The sequence below is a fragment of the Malus sylvestris genome, chromosome 9, assembly GCF_916048215.2.
Source record: "Malus sylvestris chromosome 9, drMalSylv7.2, whole genome shotgun sequence".
Taxonomy (NCBI): Eukaryota; Viridiplantae; Streptophyta; class Magnoliopsida; order Rosales; family Rosaceae; genus Malus; species Malus sylvestris.
This window is the reverse complement of record NC_062268.1, coordinates 28087038-28106247: the sequence shown is the minus strand read 5'-3', so window position 1 is coordinate 28106247 and position 19210 is coordinate 28087038. Positions and strand designations below refer to the sequence as shown.

At 40.0% G+C, this 19210-nt stretch overlaps 1 protein-coding gene and 1 long non-coding RNA gene across 2 annotated transcripts; one reads left to right on the top strand and one right to left on the bottom strand.

Annotated features, from left to right (window-relative positions):
• On the bottom strand, positions 1-6751 carry LOC126582149 (uncharacterized). The gene is made up of 7 exons (XM_050246161.1): positions 6571-6751; positions 5627-5725; positions 5435-5497; positions 5297-5344; positions 5122-5175; positions 428-485; positions 1-290 (listed from the first exon to the last, which is right to left on the bottom strand). Exons 2-7 carry the CDS (start codon positions 5684-5686, stop codon positions 247-249), a joined length of 327 nt encoding a protein of 108 aa, XP_050102118.1. The 5' UTR covers positions 5687-5725; positions 6571-6751; the 3' UTR covers positions 1-246.
• A 10205-nt stretch (positions 6752-16956) lies between these two features.
• LOC126582920 (uncharacterized) lies at positions 16957-18368 on the top strand. The gene is made up of 2 exons (XR_007609627.1): positions 16957-17711; positions 17902-18368. It is a non-coding gene; the product is annotated as an uncharacterized LOC126582920 (long non-coding RNA).
• The last annotated feature ends 842 nt before the right edge of the window (positions 18369-19210 follow it).

Here is a 19210-nt window from a genome sequence, read left to right as displayed (position 1 = left end):
TGAAAAAGTGAATAATTTGTTTAGGTTTTTGAATTTCGTAAGTTGCTCTATCATTGTTAATAAGAAAAGAATAACGTCCCACATCAAAACTTGGAACACCAGAAGTTACGGCTTAGTTTCAACTGCAGTAATGTTGGTGCAATGCATGTTCACCAAGTTTGTTGTCAGGACAGAATATTACCCATCAACGTAGGTAACACAATAACAGTCTGAGGTTCTCACAAGATCAAAACACCAAAAGCTCCTTCATTCAGTGGCAACTGTATCCTCAGAAGCCGGACTTCCTCCATCTAAGTAAAGTAGTATAACAAGGTAAATGGCTTTTCTGCTTTTTTTTTTTTTTTTTTCTTAAATGTTAGGGAGAAAATATGGAAAGAATAATTAATTTGCAGAAATGGCTTTACAAAGTTCTAATGATTAGCAATACCTTCACCATCTGCTGGAGCACAAGGAGACTTTCTGTATCGTGTTTGCTGCTGCGTGGGCTGAAGCATGAAAAAAAAATAAAAAAAAGAGTATTAAGACAGCAATAAAATAACCAAGGAGAACAATGGAAAGTGTAAATTATCTTGTTTTTATTCCTTGAAACCTCTAATGCATGGAAGCAGGGGAGGGGAGGAGAGCACATTAACATGAATTGAAAAATATGAATATTGATGTACCAAAAACAGAATGTAAATTTTTCCTGTTTAGCTACTTGATTTTTTTTTTCTATTTATCCATTAAGGATTCGAACTCCACCTGTGTAAGTTTATCTTACATTGCCGGTCCCAAGCCCGGATAAAAGAGGAGGGGGAGGGCGTCAGATAGTTGACAGCCGGCACTCCTAGGTTATGTCGAATCCTTATGAAAATGAATCCAGAACGAAATTGCGCTAAAGCTAGGGTGTCACCCGTAAGTGGCGCGCTGTGTGACCCGAGCACAATGATAAGTGAGCAAGGGTCGCTGTATCTCCATCGGCACCCGGATGCAGTGTTAAATGAGCAAGGGGGTCATAGAAACTTCTTTTTGAACGACTCCACTCAAAGTTGTTTGGGAGCATATGCTTCTATCAACTTTACACAGGACACACAAAATAAGTACTTTGATCCTATTACACGGGGAAGGGTGAAGAAGCTAGGACAGAAGGGTAGAGTTCAAGAGAGTAGAATGCGTTTAGGAACGTGGAATATAGGAACCTTAACGGGAAAATCTATGGAAGTAGTGGAAGTTATGGTGAGGAGAAGGATAAATATTATGCGCCTACAAGAAACTAAGTGGGTTGGTCTTAAGGCAAAGGATCTAGAAAACTCAGGTTTTAAACTTTGGTATTCGGGCACAAATAGAACGAGAAACGGGGTTGGTATCATCGTGGACAAGACCTTGACACAAGATGTTGTAGATGTCAAAAGGGTAGGAGATAGAATCATGGCAATCAAGATTGTAATAGGACAAGAACTCGTCAATGTGATTAGTGCATACACACCTCAAGTAGGGTTGGATACAAGTTTGAAGGAGAAATTTTGGGAAGACCTTGGAGACTTGGTGCAAGAAATTGCTCAGACGGAGAAGTTAATTATAGGAGGAGATTTAAATGGACACGTGGGCAAGGAGACAGGCAACTATGGAGGTTTTCATGGTCGCCATGGTTTTGGGGAGAGAAACGAGGATGGGGAAGCTATTTTGGATTTTGCAATGGCATATGATTGTTGGGTTTTTTGGCTCAAAATTAGGATGATGCAATAAATTAGGTTTGTGTTACCTATTTGGTTTTGGTATCCTATTTGGGTTTGGTTTTGACTTCTTAGTTAGTTTCCTTGGTGGAGAGATTTTGTTAATTACCTATTTGATTAGGATTTGGATTTATTTCCTATTAGGATTCCTATTGTAACCTAAGTCCTATGCACTATAAATAGGACCTTAGGGTTAGTGTATTTTGTGTGGCTCATTCGTTTGGCAAATTTGGTGAGAGTCAATTTGTGAGTTTGTGAGTTTGTGAGTTAGAGAGCAATTTGGGAGAATCTTCTCCATTTGTTTTGGGTTCTCTACTCGTTTGGTTTAGGGTTTGTAATTTGTGGGATTTGGGTTGTGAGAGTTTAAACACTCTTTTGTAATCTCCGTTTGTTTAGTGAAATTCATTGCCGTGCTTCGCCCGTGGAGTAGGCTTTACGCCGAACCACGTAAATCTCTTGTGTCAGTTTGAGATTGTTTGTTTTAGCTTTCATCTACGATATTGATATTTGGTACTTTGTTATAATTCGCTTCCGTTTGTGCATAAAAGTACAACAATGATCTCTTCTTAGCCAACACTTTCTTTAAGAAGAGAGAAGAACATGTGATCACCTACAAGAGTGGGTCGTAAAAAACACAAATAGATTTTCTTCTAATGAGGAAAGGGGATCGTATAACTTGTAAGGATTGCAAAGTTATACCGGAAGAGTGGCTAATCAACATCGCTTGTGGTGATGGATGTACATATCAAAAGAGAGAAAAAAGAATAAGACTTGGAAGTGCCCAAGGACTAGATGGTGGAATCTAAAAAGAGAAAAACAAGTCATTTTCAAAGAGAAAGTAATCACTCAGTGCGTGTGGGATAGAGAGGGGGAAGCTAGCCAAAGGTGGGATTCCATGGCTAGTTGTATCCGAAAAGTAGCAAAAGAGGTATTAGGAGAGTCCAAGGGCTTTGCTCCACACCAAAAGGAATCTTAGTGGTGGAATGAGGAGGTACAAACAAAGGTGAAGGCTAAGAAGGAATGTTGTAAAGCCTTATACAAGGATAGGACCAATGAAAATTGTGAAAGGTATAGAAGAGCGAAGCAAGAGGCGAAGAAAGCTGTGAGAGAAGCTAAGTTAGCGGCTTATGACGATATGTATACGCAACTAGATACCAAAGGAGAGTTGGATATCTATAAACTAGCTAGAGCAAGGGAAAAGAAGACAAGGGACCTAAACCAAGTGAGGTGCATCAAGGATGAGGATGGAAAGGTTCTTGCTACAGAGAACGCGGTCAAAGACAGATGGAGAGGTTATTTTCATAATTTTTTCAATGAAGGACATGAAAGGAATACTTCTTTAGTTGAGTAACTCAGAAGAGTGTAGAAACTACTCCTTTTACCGTCGAATCAGGAAAAAAGAAGTGGTTGTAGCTTTGAAAAAGATGAAGCATAGAAAAGCAGTGGGCCCAAATGATATACCAATCAAAGTGTGGAAAGTCTTGGGAGAGACAGGTATAGCATGGCTCACTGACCTTTTCAATAGGATTTTGAAAACGAAAAAGATGCCAAATGAGTGGCGAAAGAGCACTTTGGTGCCTATCTACAAGAATAAGGGCGATGTACAAAATTGCATGAACTATAGGGGTATTAAGCTAATGAGTCATACAATGAAGCTTTGGGAGAGAGTCATTGAGCATAGATTGAGGCAAGAGACACGGGTTTCGGACAACCAATTCGGGTTCATGCCAAGGTGCTCAACCATAGAGGCAATCTATCTCTTACAAAGATTGATGGAAAGATATAGAGATGGGAAAAAGGATTTACACATGGTCTTTATAGATTTTGAGAAAGCGTATGATAGGATCCCAAAAGACATTCTTTGGAGGATTTTAGAGAAGAAAGGAGTACAAGTAGCATATATCCAAGTTATAAAGGATATGTATGATGGAGCAAAGATTGCCGTAAGAACTCATGAAGAACAAACCGAAAGCTTCCCCATAACTGTAGGATTACATCAAGGCTCGCCTTAAGTCCTTACCTTTTTGCGTTGGTAATGGATGAGTTAACAGGACATATTCAAGATAATATTCCTTGGTGTATGCTTTTCGCAGACGATATAGTGTTGATAGATGAAACTCAGGAAGGGGTAAATGCGAAGCTTAACATTTGGAGAGAAGTGTTGGAATCTAAGAGTCTTCGCCTAAGCCGATCAAAGACAGAATATATGGAGTGCAAGTTCAGTGCAAACGGAGGCCAAAATGAGTTAGGGGTGAGGATCGGAGATCAGGAAATACCAAAGAGCGACTGCTTTCGCTTCCTAGGATCTATCTTGCAAAAGAATGGAGAATTGGATGGAGATCTTAACCATAGAATACAAGCTGGATGGATGAAGTGGAAAAGTGCATCCGGCGTGTTGTGTGACCGCCGTATGGCACTGAAGCTCAAGGGAAAATTTTATAGAACGACAATAAGGCCGACGATGCTGTATGGCACAGAATGTTGGGTGGTGAAGTATCAACACATACATAAAATGGGTGTAACGGAGATGAGGATGCTTCGTTGGATGTGTGGGCACACGGGAAAAGATAATATTAGGAATGAGGATATCTGAGGTAAAGTAGGAGTAGCCGAAATTGAAGGAAAGCTGAGAGAAAATCGGTTACGGTAGTTTTGATATGTGCAAAGAAGGTCTACTGACGCTCCGGTTAGAAGATGCGACTATGGGACAAAGGTTCAGGGCCGAAGGGGTAGAGGAAGACCTAGGAAAATTTTGGAAGAGACTTTAAGAAAAGACACTTGGATTTAACGGAGGACATGACACACGACCGAGCGCAATAGCGTTCTAGGATTCATATAGCCGATCCCACTTAGTGGGAAAAGGCTTTGTTGTTGTATCCATGAAGGATTCGTTCCAACTTTAGCATCCTTTACTCCGGCAAGATTATACTTAAGATGCAAATACTTGGCATGTGTGCTATTTATATCCAAAACTTCTCAAAGAGAATGAAATTCTTCTCTTACATCACATTTCAAACAATATATCATGAATTTTTAGAACATCATTGTCTTGCCATGAACCCATACAAGTTTGCCATCTCATCTAAGAGCCTGATATTGTGGCCTGGTCAAGACTTCGGAGCAACATTGTCTTTCAACCCAACTACCAATTATATACCCAAGTAATTTCAACTGCTTTTTAGCACCATAATCAGCAAACAGAACTCAACTAGTTGACATCACAAACAACAACAACAAAGCCTTTTCCCACTACTTGCCATCACAGCAAGTACATTTTTTAAATACGGAGTTCTCAACATTCAACATGGCCAAAAACTCTCATCTAACAGAAAGTATTAATTGAAAACATTTAAGACAGCCACATCAAAAAGAAAAGGTGAACACAACCACTTTAGAAAATGGCAAATACCTGTAGTTTTGGCCGAAGGGCTTCAAGTGGTCCTTTTGGCTTCTCAACCCCTTGCTGTTATCCAAAAAGTATCAAATGATATGAAACATCTAACATAATAATTATTTTGATGCTTTGAAATAATTATTTGTTGCAAATACTGTAACAGGGTAATATTCAGTGTTAAGAAGACTACCTTTCCAAGTGCCCAATCAGCAGAATCAAAATAAGCACGTTCGTGGTCCTGAGATCAATAAGCATTCATAGATGAAACACAGTACAAACTAGCATATAATTCGAACAGGACGTGATAAATATCAAATTCAAATATCACCTTCGAAATTAGTGGTGGTTTTTTTGGAATGATTCCACCATACTTTTTCTTTAAAACTTCCTCCTAACAGAGAGAAATAAAAACTTGGGTCAATTCTCTATAGCAGTACAAAGAATTTGATACAAATAATTTTTCCCTACACATTTCTACAGAAGTAAATAAGGTTCTTAACAATAACGTATGCAACACAACCTCCTGTGGGGAAGAATTTTCAGACCCCTCATCCACCCGTTGCTCTTTGCCGTCCTCCATCCCCAAAAATAATGTCGTCACACCACCCTGAAATACAAACTGCAAGAGCATACTAGTTACTTTCAAGTCATCAACCAACACCCAATGAGTTTACTCGCAACGAATCTACAATAAACCCACACGTTGCAACCACAATTAAACAAGAGAAAATACTCAATCATATAATTTCAACAGTAACAAATATACACCAAGGTTAAAACTCTCACAAGTACAGCGACAATCCAATTAGTAAGAATATAAAACAACAGTGAATCGGAAAGGTTGTAGACTAATTCATTGGCACAAACAAGTATGCTATGATCTCCCAAACTCATACGCAGCAATCGTCTAAACATTTACATACCACATTTTGATCTCTTATTGTAATAAGGAGGATTATTGCACTAAGGGTTCAATATCAGTTCCAAGTAGGTCCATAGTTCCTTGTAAGACACCTCAATCAGCTAAAACTACATCTCATTTAACATTCACCTCAATTTCCTCAAAAAGTTCAACAAAAATGCTGACAGTAACAATCAAACTTTATTATTTGACATTCACCTCAATTAATCTTCTGAATTTCGTCCTAAATATATATAATATTAACTGAAGAATTATGATTCAAGATGATAAAAACATTGAACAATCAAAGAAACGAGAAATTAGGTGAAAATTCTTCAACCAAAAAATGGGATATTGATTGAGAGATACAATTCCTTAACCTAACATTACTTAATTATACATTTCTTTTCATATCTGTAACAAATGCAGTTCTAATTTGATCAACATTCATCATTAAAATTTAGGGAATGAGAAGCAATAAAAATCGCGGAAGTTAGAAATGCAATTCAAATTTTAAGAGAAAGAATTAAAAATTTAAAAAAAAAAAACTCGGGAAATCGTACCTGAAAGCAATCTAGATGGATGAAAATCTAGAGAGAGAGGAATGCGAATCTTATAGAGAGAGAGAGAGAGAGGAGGAGTATAGGGTTTAAAATGGTACGAGGGGTGGGAGAAGAGGGAGGGAGGAAATCTCGTCACGTGATGCGAGGACTGTTTCTACATTTGGTGGTAGTTGATGATCCCCATCCACTATTTTGGTCAATCTCATTTTCTGCCGACTGACTCACTTAACGCGTTTTGTTTTTAATTTCTCTCCCAAACAACATACAAACCAACAAACAATATTTTGTTACAATTTTGCTTACCTTCATTATTTTTCCCAATTTCACGAATAGGCAATAAACACCAATAAACCTTATATATATTAAAAAAGAGACCAGGTGATGGCTTCGTCACGACAGTCCACCGTTCCAAGGGCTAAGAAGACTCAGTCTTCCTCTGGTCACCATCATGCGATTCACCAACACCAAGAATCGAACCTAGGACGTCTGTGTGAAATACAGGCCTAAAATTTGTCCTCAAACCACTAAGTCATCTTGTGATAGCTAAAGACCAATAAACTTCACTATTTATTATATAGAGCTTGATGAATTTTTTAAGAGCTATACATTGATTTTGAGTGAGTTTACTTAACTTCTATAGAATTCATGGGGATTTTGATTGAATTCTATATAGATTTTGATGAAGTTTGTGAGAATTTATGATGAATTTTAATACAATTATGTGGATTGTTATAGACTTTTTAATGATCAATTTATAAGCATTGTTATTTTTAAATTTTCATTATTTGAAATAGTGATTGTGACTATGACAAAGTGGTCATATGAGGTGGAGGAAGTGTCACGGGTGATTTTTGGTCATATTGTGGTAGTAATTGTGGTGTCTTTGGTGGCGATAATGATTATAATAAGGGTGGAAATATTGGTGGCAGTGTGGTGTTGGGGTGGTGGAGTAGGCATGGGGCGGTAGTGATGGGGTGGTACAGGTGGTGTCGGTCATGATGAATGTGGTGTCGATGGTGGTCATGGTAGTGCTAATGACAACAACAAAAAGTTAGTCGTGGGAGGTTGCGGTATGGTGATGTTAATAGTGAGAAGGTGGTTTTGGTGGTGATGGTGATGTCATGATTTTCATGGTAATGTGGTAGTTGTTGGTGTGGTGTGGGGGTAAGGGTGGCTGTGGGGGGTGGATGGATGGTCATGGTAAGGTAGTGGGTGGTGACGTGGTGGTGGAATGATAGTCATTGTATTATAGTGGGTGGTGAGTATATTATCAAAAGTGAAAAAATGAAATCCATCAAAATCTTAGGGTAGATGTTGGATTTTGTGGGACCAACATTTTTTGGCCCCTAACATTTGGCACCTCGGGTGGTGAAAATGACTGGAATGCCCACAACACATGGCACTTAGACGATCAGACGATTTTAATCAAAACAAGAAATTAAGTCAGATCGAAGTACGATACTCTCATGAGCTTAGCAAAATCAAAATAAGCTGGTCATATCGGAGTAAGCTGGTCATATCAAAGTAGTCAAGCTACTCTGATGATGTGACTAGTCAGAAGACCAAGCGTAGTCAGACATTCTTAGTCAGTTAAACTAGACTTAAGCCCGTATGGATATTACTTGTCTCCCAAGAAGGAGACCCTAATTCATATCAAGTTATGATATCTAGAGATTAGGCAACGTAGTCATAATATTAGGAGGACTTAATCATTTATCATGGATTCCTCCCCAAATACTCTGTCGGTCAATAAGGATTACTTTCTTTAATACAAATGCCCTAGCTTAAGCATCTACCAAGGGATCTCTTTAATCATATGATACATCAACATACTTACGCTCTACGAGAAATCACCCATATCTTCTAAACGCAGCCATCTACGTATAGACATATTTCATAGAGATTCATCTCTCCTACACGCCTCGTCAATCGTCATAGGCTTACTTGTTTAGGATGGTTCTCGACGTAACACATATCAACGTAACACATATCACACCACTCATTCTCTAAAACTACATCTGTGATTTGATTATCCTTCTTGGAGATATGTTGGTAGTCCATTACAAATTCAATCACACCCCCCAATCAACCTCATTCACCCCTCGCTTGTGCTCATATGAATTTTTGATCAGTTATCACCGCCGTCATGGATGTGCACAAAATTGGTTCCAACAGATTTGGTATGACAAAAACCTTGCTATAAAAGCACTCAAAGTCCATAACTTTTTAAAATCCTTCAAATCAATGAATATTTTTAATACACTTAGATTTTTGTAGGCTTGCAAAAAGTCATACCTGAATACTACAAGTTTTTCATTGTGTTTGTACCATACTTGACCAATCCCGAAACTATTGAGCACCGGTCAACGTTATACCGTCAAGGACCCATAAGAGTTTCCCTCCAACCAGGAGCCTAATCACAGCGCGACACATGTCGACATCAGAAACCAATCATAGCGCGACACGTGTCAACATCAGAAGCCAATCACAACACGACACGTGTCAATGTCAAAATGAAACTACAAACTTTCTTCTATAAATAGAGATCATTCTCTCACAATATTTCCTAATGTCATTTGTACTAAATCATTCACTAGTACTCACTAAAGGAGAGCTTGAACATATGTACTTATGTAAACCCTTCACAATTAATGAGAACTCCTTTACTCCGTGGACATAGCCGATCTGGGTGAACCACGTACATCTTATGTTTTGCTTCCCTGTCCCTATCCATTTACTTACTTATTCACACTAGTGACTAGAGCAATCTAGCAAAGGTCACAAACTTAACACTTTCTGTTGTACCAAAGTCCTTGCTGATTTTGTGCATCAACATTTGGCGTCGTCTGTGGGAATGACACTTATTCCCACTCTCTTCAGCTTTGCCAAGCTGGTTTCCACCATTCGTACACTCTCTTTTAACCAGGCATCCCTTTCCAACATGGGGAGCAAAGGAAGCCATAGCACACAGAATGACACCCCTCTTGCACCTAGTGCGAAGCAACGAAAGAAGGAAGGAAATAAGGTTGCTCTTCAAGCTAAAGTCGAGCTAGAAGCTCACAACAACAAGATACCAATGAAGAATGAGGTCCTCCAAGAGCAGTATGAGAAGCTCTTTGAGACGCTCCACGAAACAAGGCGTACTCAAACACGCGAGCTCGTTGCCCCTGTGGACATCAACCATCATCTAGGTGCCCCCTAACACAGAGGGTCACCTCCCTTCGACATGGGTATCCTTGATGAGGAGCGAGCTAATCATCAAAACATTGATCAACATGAGATTCGCTCAACCCAGATGCTTCGACCCGAAGTAGAAGAAGTTGAGGAAGACACCTCATTGCAGAAGGGTTGGAAGGATCGAAAGACTTTTATCGTGACTACCGAGACTTCCTAAAGCAACGTCGAGAGAATCCCCTCCATAAATGCTCAAAGATCAATGACCCAAGGGTTTCGGAAAGACTTGGTCCCCTCCCACGACCCAGGCCAGCTGCCAATCTAGGGAATGAACGACAGGTCCTAGAGGAACATGAAGATACGGGGGACCCTAGAAGTCAGTACGGTGAGTCCAAGAAAAAACCACCCGCCCTTGTTCAAACTTTCCTACTTCCAAAAGGCGATGGAGACTTACGAAAGAAAATTCCAGTGGTACATGACTCCACTCAGGCCTCCTTGTCCTACAACTCATTGAGGAAGTAAACAAGTTGAAGGCCGAACGTCAGACCGAGATACCTGACTGGAACCAACCTAGGCCTGGCCCTCTTATAAGAAGGATCCTCGACACCCCCTTCAAGCGAAGACAAAACAAAAGCTTGGTTTACAACTCTATACTAGAAGGGAGGACCCAATTGAACACCTTAACCTCTTAGAGTCCACCATGGCATATCAGATGCACACCGACGAAGATCGATGTCTTCTCTTCCCTTCTACCCTCTCTGGCGGAGCTCTAAACTGGTATTACCGTCTTCCACCTGAGACAGTAAACTCATTTGAAGAATTGAGGAAACTGTTTGTCTCTCAACACATCTTCCATACCGATCACTTGCATTATGCATATGACTTATACACTATTCGTCAGAAACCAGATGAGTCACTACGAGAGTATGCCGATTGCTTCAACCATGAGTATTCTCGCTGTGCTGAGGCAAATGACAAGACCACCCTCAAGGCCTTCACGACAGGCCTACGTGATTATTTTTTCAAGTACATGATCAATGCCAACACTTGGAAGACTTACTTTAAGGTGATGGCACATGTTTACAACCACGCCTCCGCCGAAGTAAGGACATACAAAGGGAACCTCCATATGGTTAACCCCTATCAACAAATGGGAAGTGGAAGTCAAGTTCTACCAAGTAAGGAGATATTGGCCATTCAGACACCCATTGCATCATCTCCTGCCTCATTTAGCTACTCATTAAGTCACCAAACGTATTTGTCTCTTGGTAAGAGGAAGGATTTTTACTCTCAGCAAGCCCATTCCAACAAGAGGGATAAAAGTTCGTATCAAGACAACCATGGGTGAACGTACCGTCGACTATTATGACTATAGGGCCAAGCCTCATTCTTTCAAAGTGGAGGACTAGGTACTGAAGGAAATGCTATTATAAGAAAGCATACACATTACAATTGTTTTGACTCTTAACCGCTTGAGATCTTTTGTCACATAAGCCATTCGGCAAATATTTAAAGAAGAGGGAATTCAGACAACTTCTTCTGAGTCTTTTGCGTTCCTAGCACTAGAACACTTGGTCTACGCTGACCTACCCTTATACTCCAACTCAAAGCTTCAACATGCATACTTTGACACAAAGTATGTGATACTAAGTGTTACAACCAACATGGTTCACATATCAAAAGCATGGATCCCTTTATGCATAGCAAAACATTCATAAGTACCACTCATATCAATTAACATAAACATTATACATTCCAACACATTCATACATAAACATCATACATTCCAACACATTCATACATAAACATCATACATTCCAATACATCCATACATAAGCCAACTGTGCTTCGAAAGGGTTCAACATACTTTGTGTCTTCGACACTTGCTACAATATGCCTCGACACCTTGCCCTTATTCTCACCAACCAGGTGATGAAATGTGAAGAAGGAACTCATCTTTATGCCACCAACTAGGTGATAAAATGTACAACCCGCACTCTCCTTCATGCCACCAACCAAGTGATGAAATGTACAAACTGTACTCTAATATCATTTGGCAACTTGCCACTCATGTCACCAACCAGGTGTAGAAGGAACTCATCTTCGTGCCACCAACCAGGTGATGAAATGTACAACCCGTACTCTAATATCATTTGGCAACTTGCCACTCATGGCACCAACCAGGTGAAGAAGGAACTCATCTTCATGCCATAAACCAAGTGATCAAATGTACAACCCGTACTCTCCTTCATACCACCAACCAGGTGATGAAATGTAAAACCAGTACTCTAATATCATTTGGCAACTTGCCACTCATGCCACCAACCAGGTGAAGAAGGAACTCATCTTTATGCCACCAACCAGATGATGAAATGTACAACCCGTACTCTCTTTCATTCCACCAACCAAGTGATGAAATGTACAACCCGTACTCTAATATCATTTGGCAACTTGCCATTCATGCCACCAACCAAGTGAAAAGGGAACTCATCTTTGTGCCACCAACCAGGTGATGAAATGTGATGAAAGGTGATGAAAGAACTCACCTTCGTACCACCAACCAAGTGATAAAAGCAACTCACCATTCATTCCACCTACCAGAAGACGAGTGGTACAACTTGTACATGGGAACTCCTAGCATTCACAAATAATCAAAAACCCTCAAGCTTGACAACTCAACTAAGGGAGCACTTATGCCCAACAAGAGTTATAATCACCAACAAAGTATTATTGCAAGCCAACAACAACTTCAGTGCATGGCATACGAAGATCAAGCTATTTAGCCATCTTGCATCTGCTTCAGACATTTCCCTTCTGTAACAATGCAAACACTACAACTCGTAAAAAGCTTCACACTCTTGATCAAGACAGTGTGAAGCAAAACCAATTTATGGTGCCAATAAGAGTTTCATCAAAGGAGTTCAACCATAATTCTCAAAAGCTTCACACACTCTTGATCAAGACAGTGTGAAGCAAAACCAATTTATAGTGCCAACAAGAGCTTCATCAATGAAGGGCAACCATAATTCTCAAAAGCTTCACACACTCTTGATCAAGACAGTATGAAGCAAAACCAATTTATGGTGCCAACAAGAGCTTCATCAATGGAGGGCAACCACAATTCTCAAAAGCTTCACACACTCTTGATCAAGACAATGTGAAGCAAAACCAATTTATGGTGCCAACAAAAGCTTCATCAAAGGAGTTCAACCATAATTCTTAAAAGCTTCACACACTCTTGATCACGACAGTGTGAAGCAAAACCAATTTATAGTGCCAACAAGAACTTCATCAATGGAGGGCAACCACAATTCTCAAAAGCTTCACACACTCTTGATCAAGACAGTGTGAAGCAAAACCAATTTATGGTGCCAACAAAAGCTTCATCAAAGGAGTTCAACCACAATTCTCAAAAGCTTCACACACTCTTGATCAAGACAGTGTGAAGCAAAACCAATTTATGGTGCCAACAAGAGCTTCATCAATGGAGGGCAACCACAATTCTCAAAAGCTTCACACACTCTTGATCAAGACAATGTGAAGCAAAACCAATTTATGGTGCCAACAAAAGCTTCATCAAAGGAGTTCAACCACAATTCTCAAACCTTCGAGGCAAATTCAAGACTGTTTGAAGCAAATTCAATTTATATGGTTCATCCAAACCTTCGACTACTACAAGGTGTGGCTTGCATCACAATCTCTTACTCAATAGTGTGGAAGCAAAATTTGTATATGTTGTCTCTCCCACATTTTCAAATTTCTAGTTTCCCAAAAAAAAAAAAAAGGGAAATTCAACAAAGCTTCGTCAATGGAAAACAACTACAAATTCTCAAAAGCTTCACACTATTTTGATCAAGATAGTGTGAAGCAAAATCAATTCATGGTACCCAACAAAAGCTTCAGCTCTAAAGCTTCAGCTCTAAAGCTTCAGCTACAAAGCTTCAACTCCAAAGCTTCACCTACAAAAGCTTCACCCATAATAGCTTCACCTACAAAAGCTTCACCCATAAAAGCTTCACCCACCACAAAAGCTTCACCTACAAAAGCTTCACCCACAATAGCTTCACCTACAAAAGTTTCACCCATAAAAGCTTCACCAACAAAAGCTTCACCCACAAAAGCTTCACCCACCACAAAAGCTTCACCAACAAAAGCTTCACCCACAAAAGCTTCCCCCACCACAAAAGCTTCACCAACAAAAGTTTCACCCACCACAAAAGCTTCACCCACAAAAACTCCACCTACACAAAAGCTCCACCTACAAAAGCTTCACCTACAAAGCTTCAACACAAAAGTTTCACCTACAAAAGCTTCACACTATCTTGATCAAGATAGTGTGTAGGAAAATCAATTCATGGTACCCAACAAAGCTTTAACCTCAAAGCTTCACCTACAAAGCTTCACCTATAAAGCTTAAAATATATATATATATATATATATATATATATATATTTTTTTTCGGAAATTCAAAAATTCGAAAATTCGAAAATTCAGAAATTCGAAAATTCAGAAATTTGAAAATTCAAAAATTCAAAAATTCGAAAATTTGAAAATTCAAAAAAAAAAAAAAAATTGCCTAGGCTTCATCTTCTTTGGGCCTAACAACTTTCATAACAAATATATATGAAGGATGAGTTTTGGGCTACCACTTAGAAAGAAAAATGGTGAAGTTTTGTTACTTTGGAAACTTGACTACTAGCAAGACACCTCCTTCGTCAACTCCCTCGACTGGAGACTTGGGGGACTCCTACCATATACTACTGCACCTTGATACTTGGAAGTCTCACGACCACTCAGTGACTTGGATTTTTTCAAATCTTCAATCGAGAAGTTTTCCTCACTCGAGAAATTAAGAGAGCACTACCTCAACCTACATGCTTCACTCACAAAGCTTCAACATACAAGATTCAACAAAAGGAAAAATTCAAAGAACTTAGTGAAGAAGGCCTTGGTGTATTTAACACAATACGTTGAAATGAAGCAAAGCTTGTTTATTGATATCTCCGATAAGTTACAAATATGTACATATACATGAATCAAAATAAACAAACAAAAGGGAGCCTTCACAAAGGTTGCTCAGGAGAAGTATCAGCAGTCGGCAGAGCCCTAGAAAGAGAAGGCACCAGAGGGTGATTATTCGGAGCCTCAGTATTAGGCAGAACCCCAGAAGGATGAGGCACCGAAGGTTGATCATTTGGAGCTTCATTACATGGTATAGCCCCAGAAGACGAAGGCAATAAATGCCTTTGGAACAAACCCACAAACCTCTGATGATTAAGTAAAATTTGACCTCAGATTCTTGCAGCTGGTCAAGCTTCCTCTTCATATTTGTAGCATAGTTATGTGCGAGTGCAACTGTTTATTCTCATGCTTGAGCCTCTAATCTCCTGTTAAGACTTATCACTTCAGCCGCTAATAATTCAACTTGGCGGGTTCGAGCAAATAGGCGTTGGGCCATATTAGACATAAAACCTGCACACTGAACACTGAGAGCCAGAGAATCCTTAATAGCCAACTCATCAGACCGTTTGGAAAGTAGTCTGTTATCTTTGGGAGTGAGAAAGTTCCTGGCCACCACTGCAGCCATCATATCATTCTTCAACACAGAGTCCCCAACGGTAAGAGGACCAGTAGGGGATAAGAAGGATGGGCGACATATGTTGTCTTGAGAAGGCATGGCTACCTCTTCACCAAAGTTCAAGTTAAAACGACGGTCGGATAGGCCAGACATTCTTAGAAATGATGAAGGAGAAATGAGGTGCAATAAATCTCTGAAGTAAGGGGAAAATTCCTACAAGCAATAACTCTCTTAATGTACTTCTTGCACATAATTGGTGCCCTTATAAAAGAAAGGGTAACATGGCCGTTGGTTTAAAATTTGAAGAGGCACCACTCTCCGGATTCCAAAGAGGCACCACTTTCCACACGCAACATCAGCTCATCGAGTACCACAAATAACTTTACCAAAGATCTCTGACAAAGTTTAGACACATAAATTTTGAAGGTCCAGCTACCCTACTATTACCCACAAGGGTAAAGGAACAACATCACTGCTTGATAACTAGAAAATCCCTATGTGTGTCAACCTCCATGCTCCATGGCAAGGCAGACTGGCAAAAATGCCCAACCTTTACTCACATTCGAGAAAACACTCCCAACAAGATTACTTGCTCAAAAATCGAAGAAGCACCGCCCTTCGAATCTTAAGAGCCAGACTCCCAACAGGATTACTTTCTCAAAAATCGAAGAGACACTGCTCTCCGAATCTCAAGAGTCAGACTCCCAACATGATTACTTTCTCAAAAATCAAAGAGGCACCGCTCTTCGAATCTCGAGAGCTAGACTCTCAACAGGATTACGTGCTCAAAAATCGAAGAGGCACCACCCTCCGAATCTCAAGAGCCAGACTCCCAACATGATTACTTTCTCAAAAATCGAAGAGACACTGCTCTCCAAATCTCAAGAGTCAGACTCCCAACATGATTGCTTTCTCAAAAATCGAAGATGCACCGTTCTCTGAATCTCGAAAGCCAGATCCCCAACAGGATTGCTTGTTCGAAAACTGAAGAGGCACCGCTCTCCGAACTTCGAGAACCAGATTTCCTTGGATAAAGCTTGTCTGCAATCTTCACACGCAACATCAGCTTTACAGATACCACATACCACTTTTTCAAAGTGCTCTGACAAAGTTAAAACACGTGAAGCTTGCAGTTCCTACTACATCGCTATGACCAAGAAAGGTAAAGGAATAGCACTACTACTTGTTGTTAGAGAGACTCCTATATATGTCGACCTCCATCCTCCACAGCCAGGCAAACTTGCAAATATAAAAAAAATGCTTAACTTTTCTTCACATCCGAGAGGGCACTCTTAGCAGAGTCTCTTGAAATACTCAGCTTCTTTTCCTCCTAATAATACCTCTGCAAACAAGCCACACCAAATAGGGGTGGGTTCAAAAAATCGAAAACCGAAAAAAACCGAAAACCAAACCGAACCGAGGTCGAAAAAAACCGAACCGAAAAAAAACCGAACTGAAACTGTCAAACCGAACCGAACCGAATCTGATCAGTTCGATTTCGGTTTTTGAGGTTCGGAAACCAAACTGAACCGAACCGAACCGATATAAATATTTAATTATTTTGTTCAATATCTATAAATAGTTTAGTCATACAATCCTAACAAAATAGAACCCGTTGCCAAGTTGGTTTCAGGGAAACTTTAGAAGCTAGGGCCATGGGTTCGAACCCTCATGCCTCCATTTCGGATAATCTTTTTATTTTTTATGAGAAATCAACCCTTTAACCCTAGCCACTAGTTGAACCTTTTCAATTTTTCATTCCCACTCCTAGTTCCGCCGCTCTTCGTCTTCTTCCTTCCCACTCCCAGCAACCTGCAACAAAACCCTTTAACCCTAGCCACTAGTTGCACCTTTTCAAATTTTCATTCCCTTATCCCTCTCCTCTGTACTCTGGATGACTGAATCCTCTCCTTCCCACTCCCAGCTCCGCCGCTCTTCGTCTTCTTCCTTCCCACTCCCAGCGACCTGCGACCCGTCTCACATCTCGTCGATTTGCAAGTGTCGCCGACTCGCCGTCTCACTCTCAGTCTCTCACCCCCCATGACCCGCGACTTCCTCTCGCCTTTTCGAGTCTCGACCCACGACCTCCTTCCTTTGCACGGTAATTTCTCTCATGTTGTATAGATTTTGTTTTTAATTTCATGGGTTTTGCAGATTTTGTATAGATTTTGTTTCTCTCTTGAACGGTGTCATTCCAAATCTCTCTCACCATCTCAGCGACCTGTCTCTCACTCGCCATCGCCGTTTCAGAGCGACCTTTCTCTTATCCCTCTCACTCGCCGTCGCCGTCTCACTCTCAATTTGAATCTGTCACCCCTGCGACCCACTACTTCCTCTCGCCGTTTCAAGGCTCAAGTCTCGACCCACAACAAATTCCCTCATTTGCAAGGTTAGTCTCTCACCCCATGATGCGTTTTGCAGATTTTTTTTTTCAATTTCGTTGGTTCCGTCAACATATATGACCCGCTATCATATTGGCTCCAGTCTGCGGTTGTACTTAAATGGTTTGTAGGGATTGTTGAATTGATTGCGATCATTTTGTGTTCAAGTGCTTGCATGTTGTGTTCATGTTTTGTCAGGTGGTGGTGGTAACGGTGGTGGTAGGAAGAGTGGTGGTTCAAGTGGTGGTGGTAACGGTGGTGCTTCAGTCGAGAGGTGACTACTCTCGTGTCAAGGGCAGGTGCTTTTCTTGGTGCAGTTAATTAATTAATAAGTATGCTGATGATAATTACTAATTAGTGTTAATCTCAATTTAGGTGGTCAACTTTTTTTTGTGTTTTATTATATACATGAAGAGAGACTTTCATGGAACAATTGCATCAACACTATAATGTTCCAAATCACTAATGACTATGAACTCGTTCCATCTAAGTCATCGTCCTACTTGCATGTAATTGTGGGAAAGGAAGATTATAGAGCTAAGTACAAATGTATTTACCTAAAGCTAATTGAGAGAGAGAGAAGAAAAGGTGTGTGATTGTAATTGTAATATTGTATCATGTAGGGAGCTGAGCTTCTTTAATTTCATTGTTTTCATAAACCACAATTTACAATTTAGTTGTTGGATATTTGGTTGGTTCTAAAGTCTAATATGTTTTATAATTAAAATCCATTTCATGGGATTTGTTTGCATGGAAATGGCTTTGTATTTGTTTTCCATAGAGGAAAGGCTACTTTGAACAATGACCCAAATACTAGGCACTCTGTGAACCAAATAAAGAAATGGATGATTGGCATATAACTCAAGTAATGTTGTGGTTGTTTTGCATTTTTTGAAAAAAAAAAAAAAAAAAAAAAACGAAAAAAAACCGAAACCGAACCGAAAAAATCGAACCGAAAAAAAAATCGAATCGAAAAAAACCGAAAAAAATTTGGGCCGAACCGAACCGAACCGAAATTTCGGTTTGGTTTCGGTTTTGGCAAAAAACCGAACCGATAAGAACCGAACCCAGCCCGAACACCAAAGCAAGAGTATCTCATATCATCAGGGTTAAAAGCAAGAGTATCCCATATCATGCTTTTTCCCTGTCTTTTCCTTTGGCCTTGTTCTTACCTACAAGACAAGGAGAAAGAGAGCAATCAGTCAGCACTTGGAATCAAGCTTCTAGTTAGGAACTGACTGCCTGGAACCCCTTGCCTGATTACTTACCTGGCATTGCTCTCGAGTACTCATCTTCAACATCTTATGCTTCTAGAGAAGATACCACATCTGCCTGAGGAACAGATAGGGCAAGTGAGAAAGATATAAGGAAGCATGTGGAGACAAGTGTAACAGAACACGTGCCGATACATCCACTACTTTGTCAACAGCAAAAGTATCACATATCATTAGGGTCGAACGTACTCTAGATTTGATGGACTTGTTTTGACCCTCAAATTCTTGAGTTG

Excerpts from the sequence above, each read along its gene's own strand:
- LOC126582149 (XM_050246161.1), bottom strand. The coding sequence starts at position 5,686 with ATGGAGGACGGCAAAGAGCAACGGGTGGATGAGGGGTCTGAAAATTCT. Across the intron at positions 486-5,121 it reads CCCTTCGGCCAAAACTACAG|CCCACGCAGCAGCAAACACG; the intron begins GTATTTGCCATT and ends TTCATGCTTCAG. Across the intron at positions 291-427 it reads TGCTCCAGCAGATGGTGAAG|ATGGAGGAAGTCCGGCTTCT; the intron begins GTATTGCTAATC and ends TACTTTACTTAG.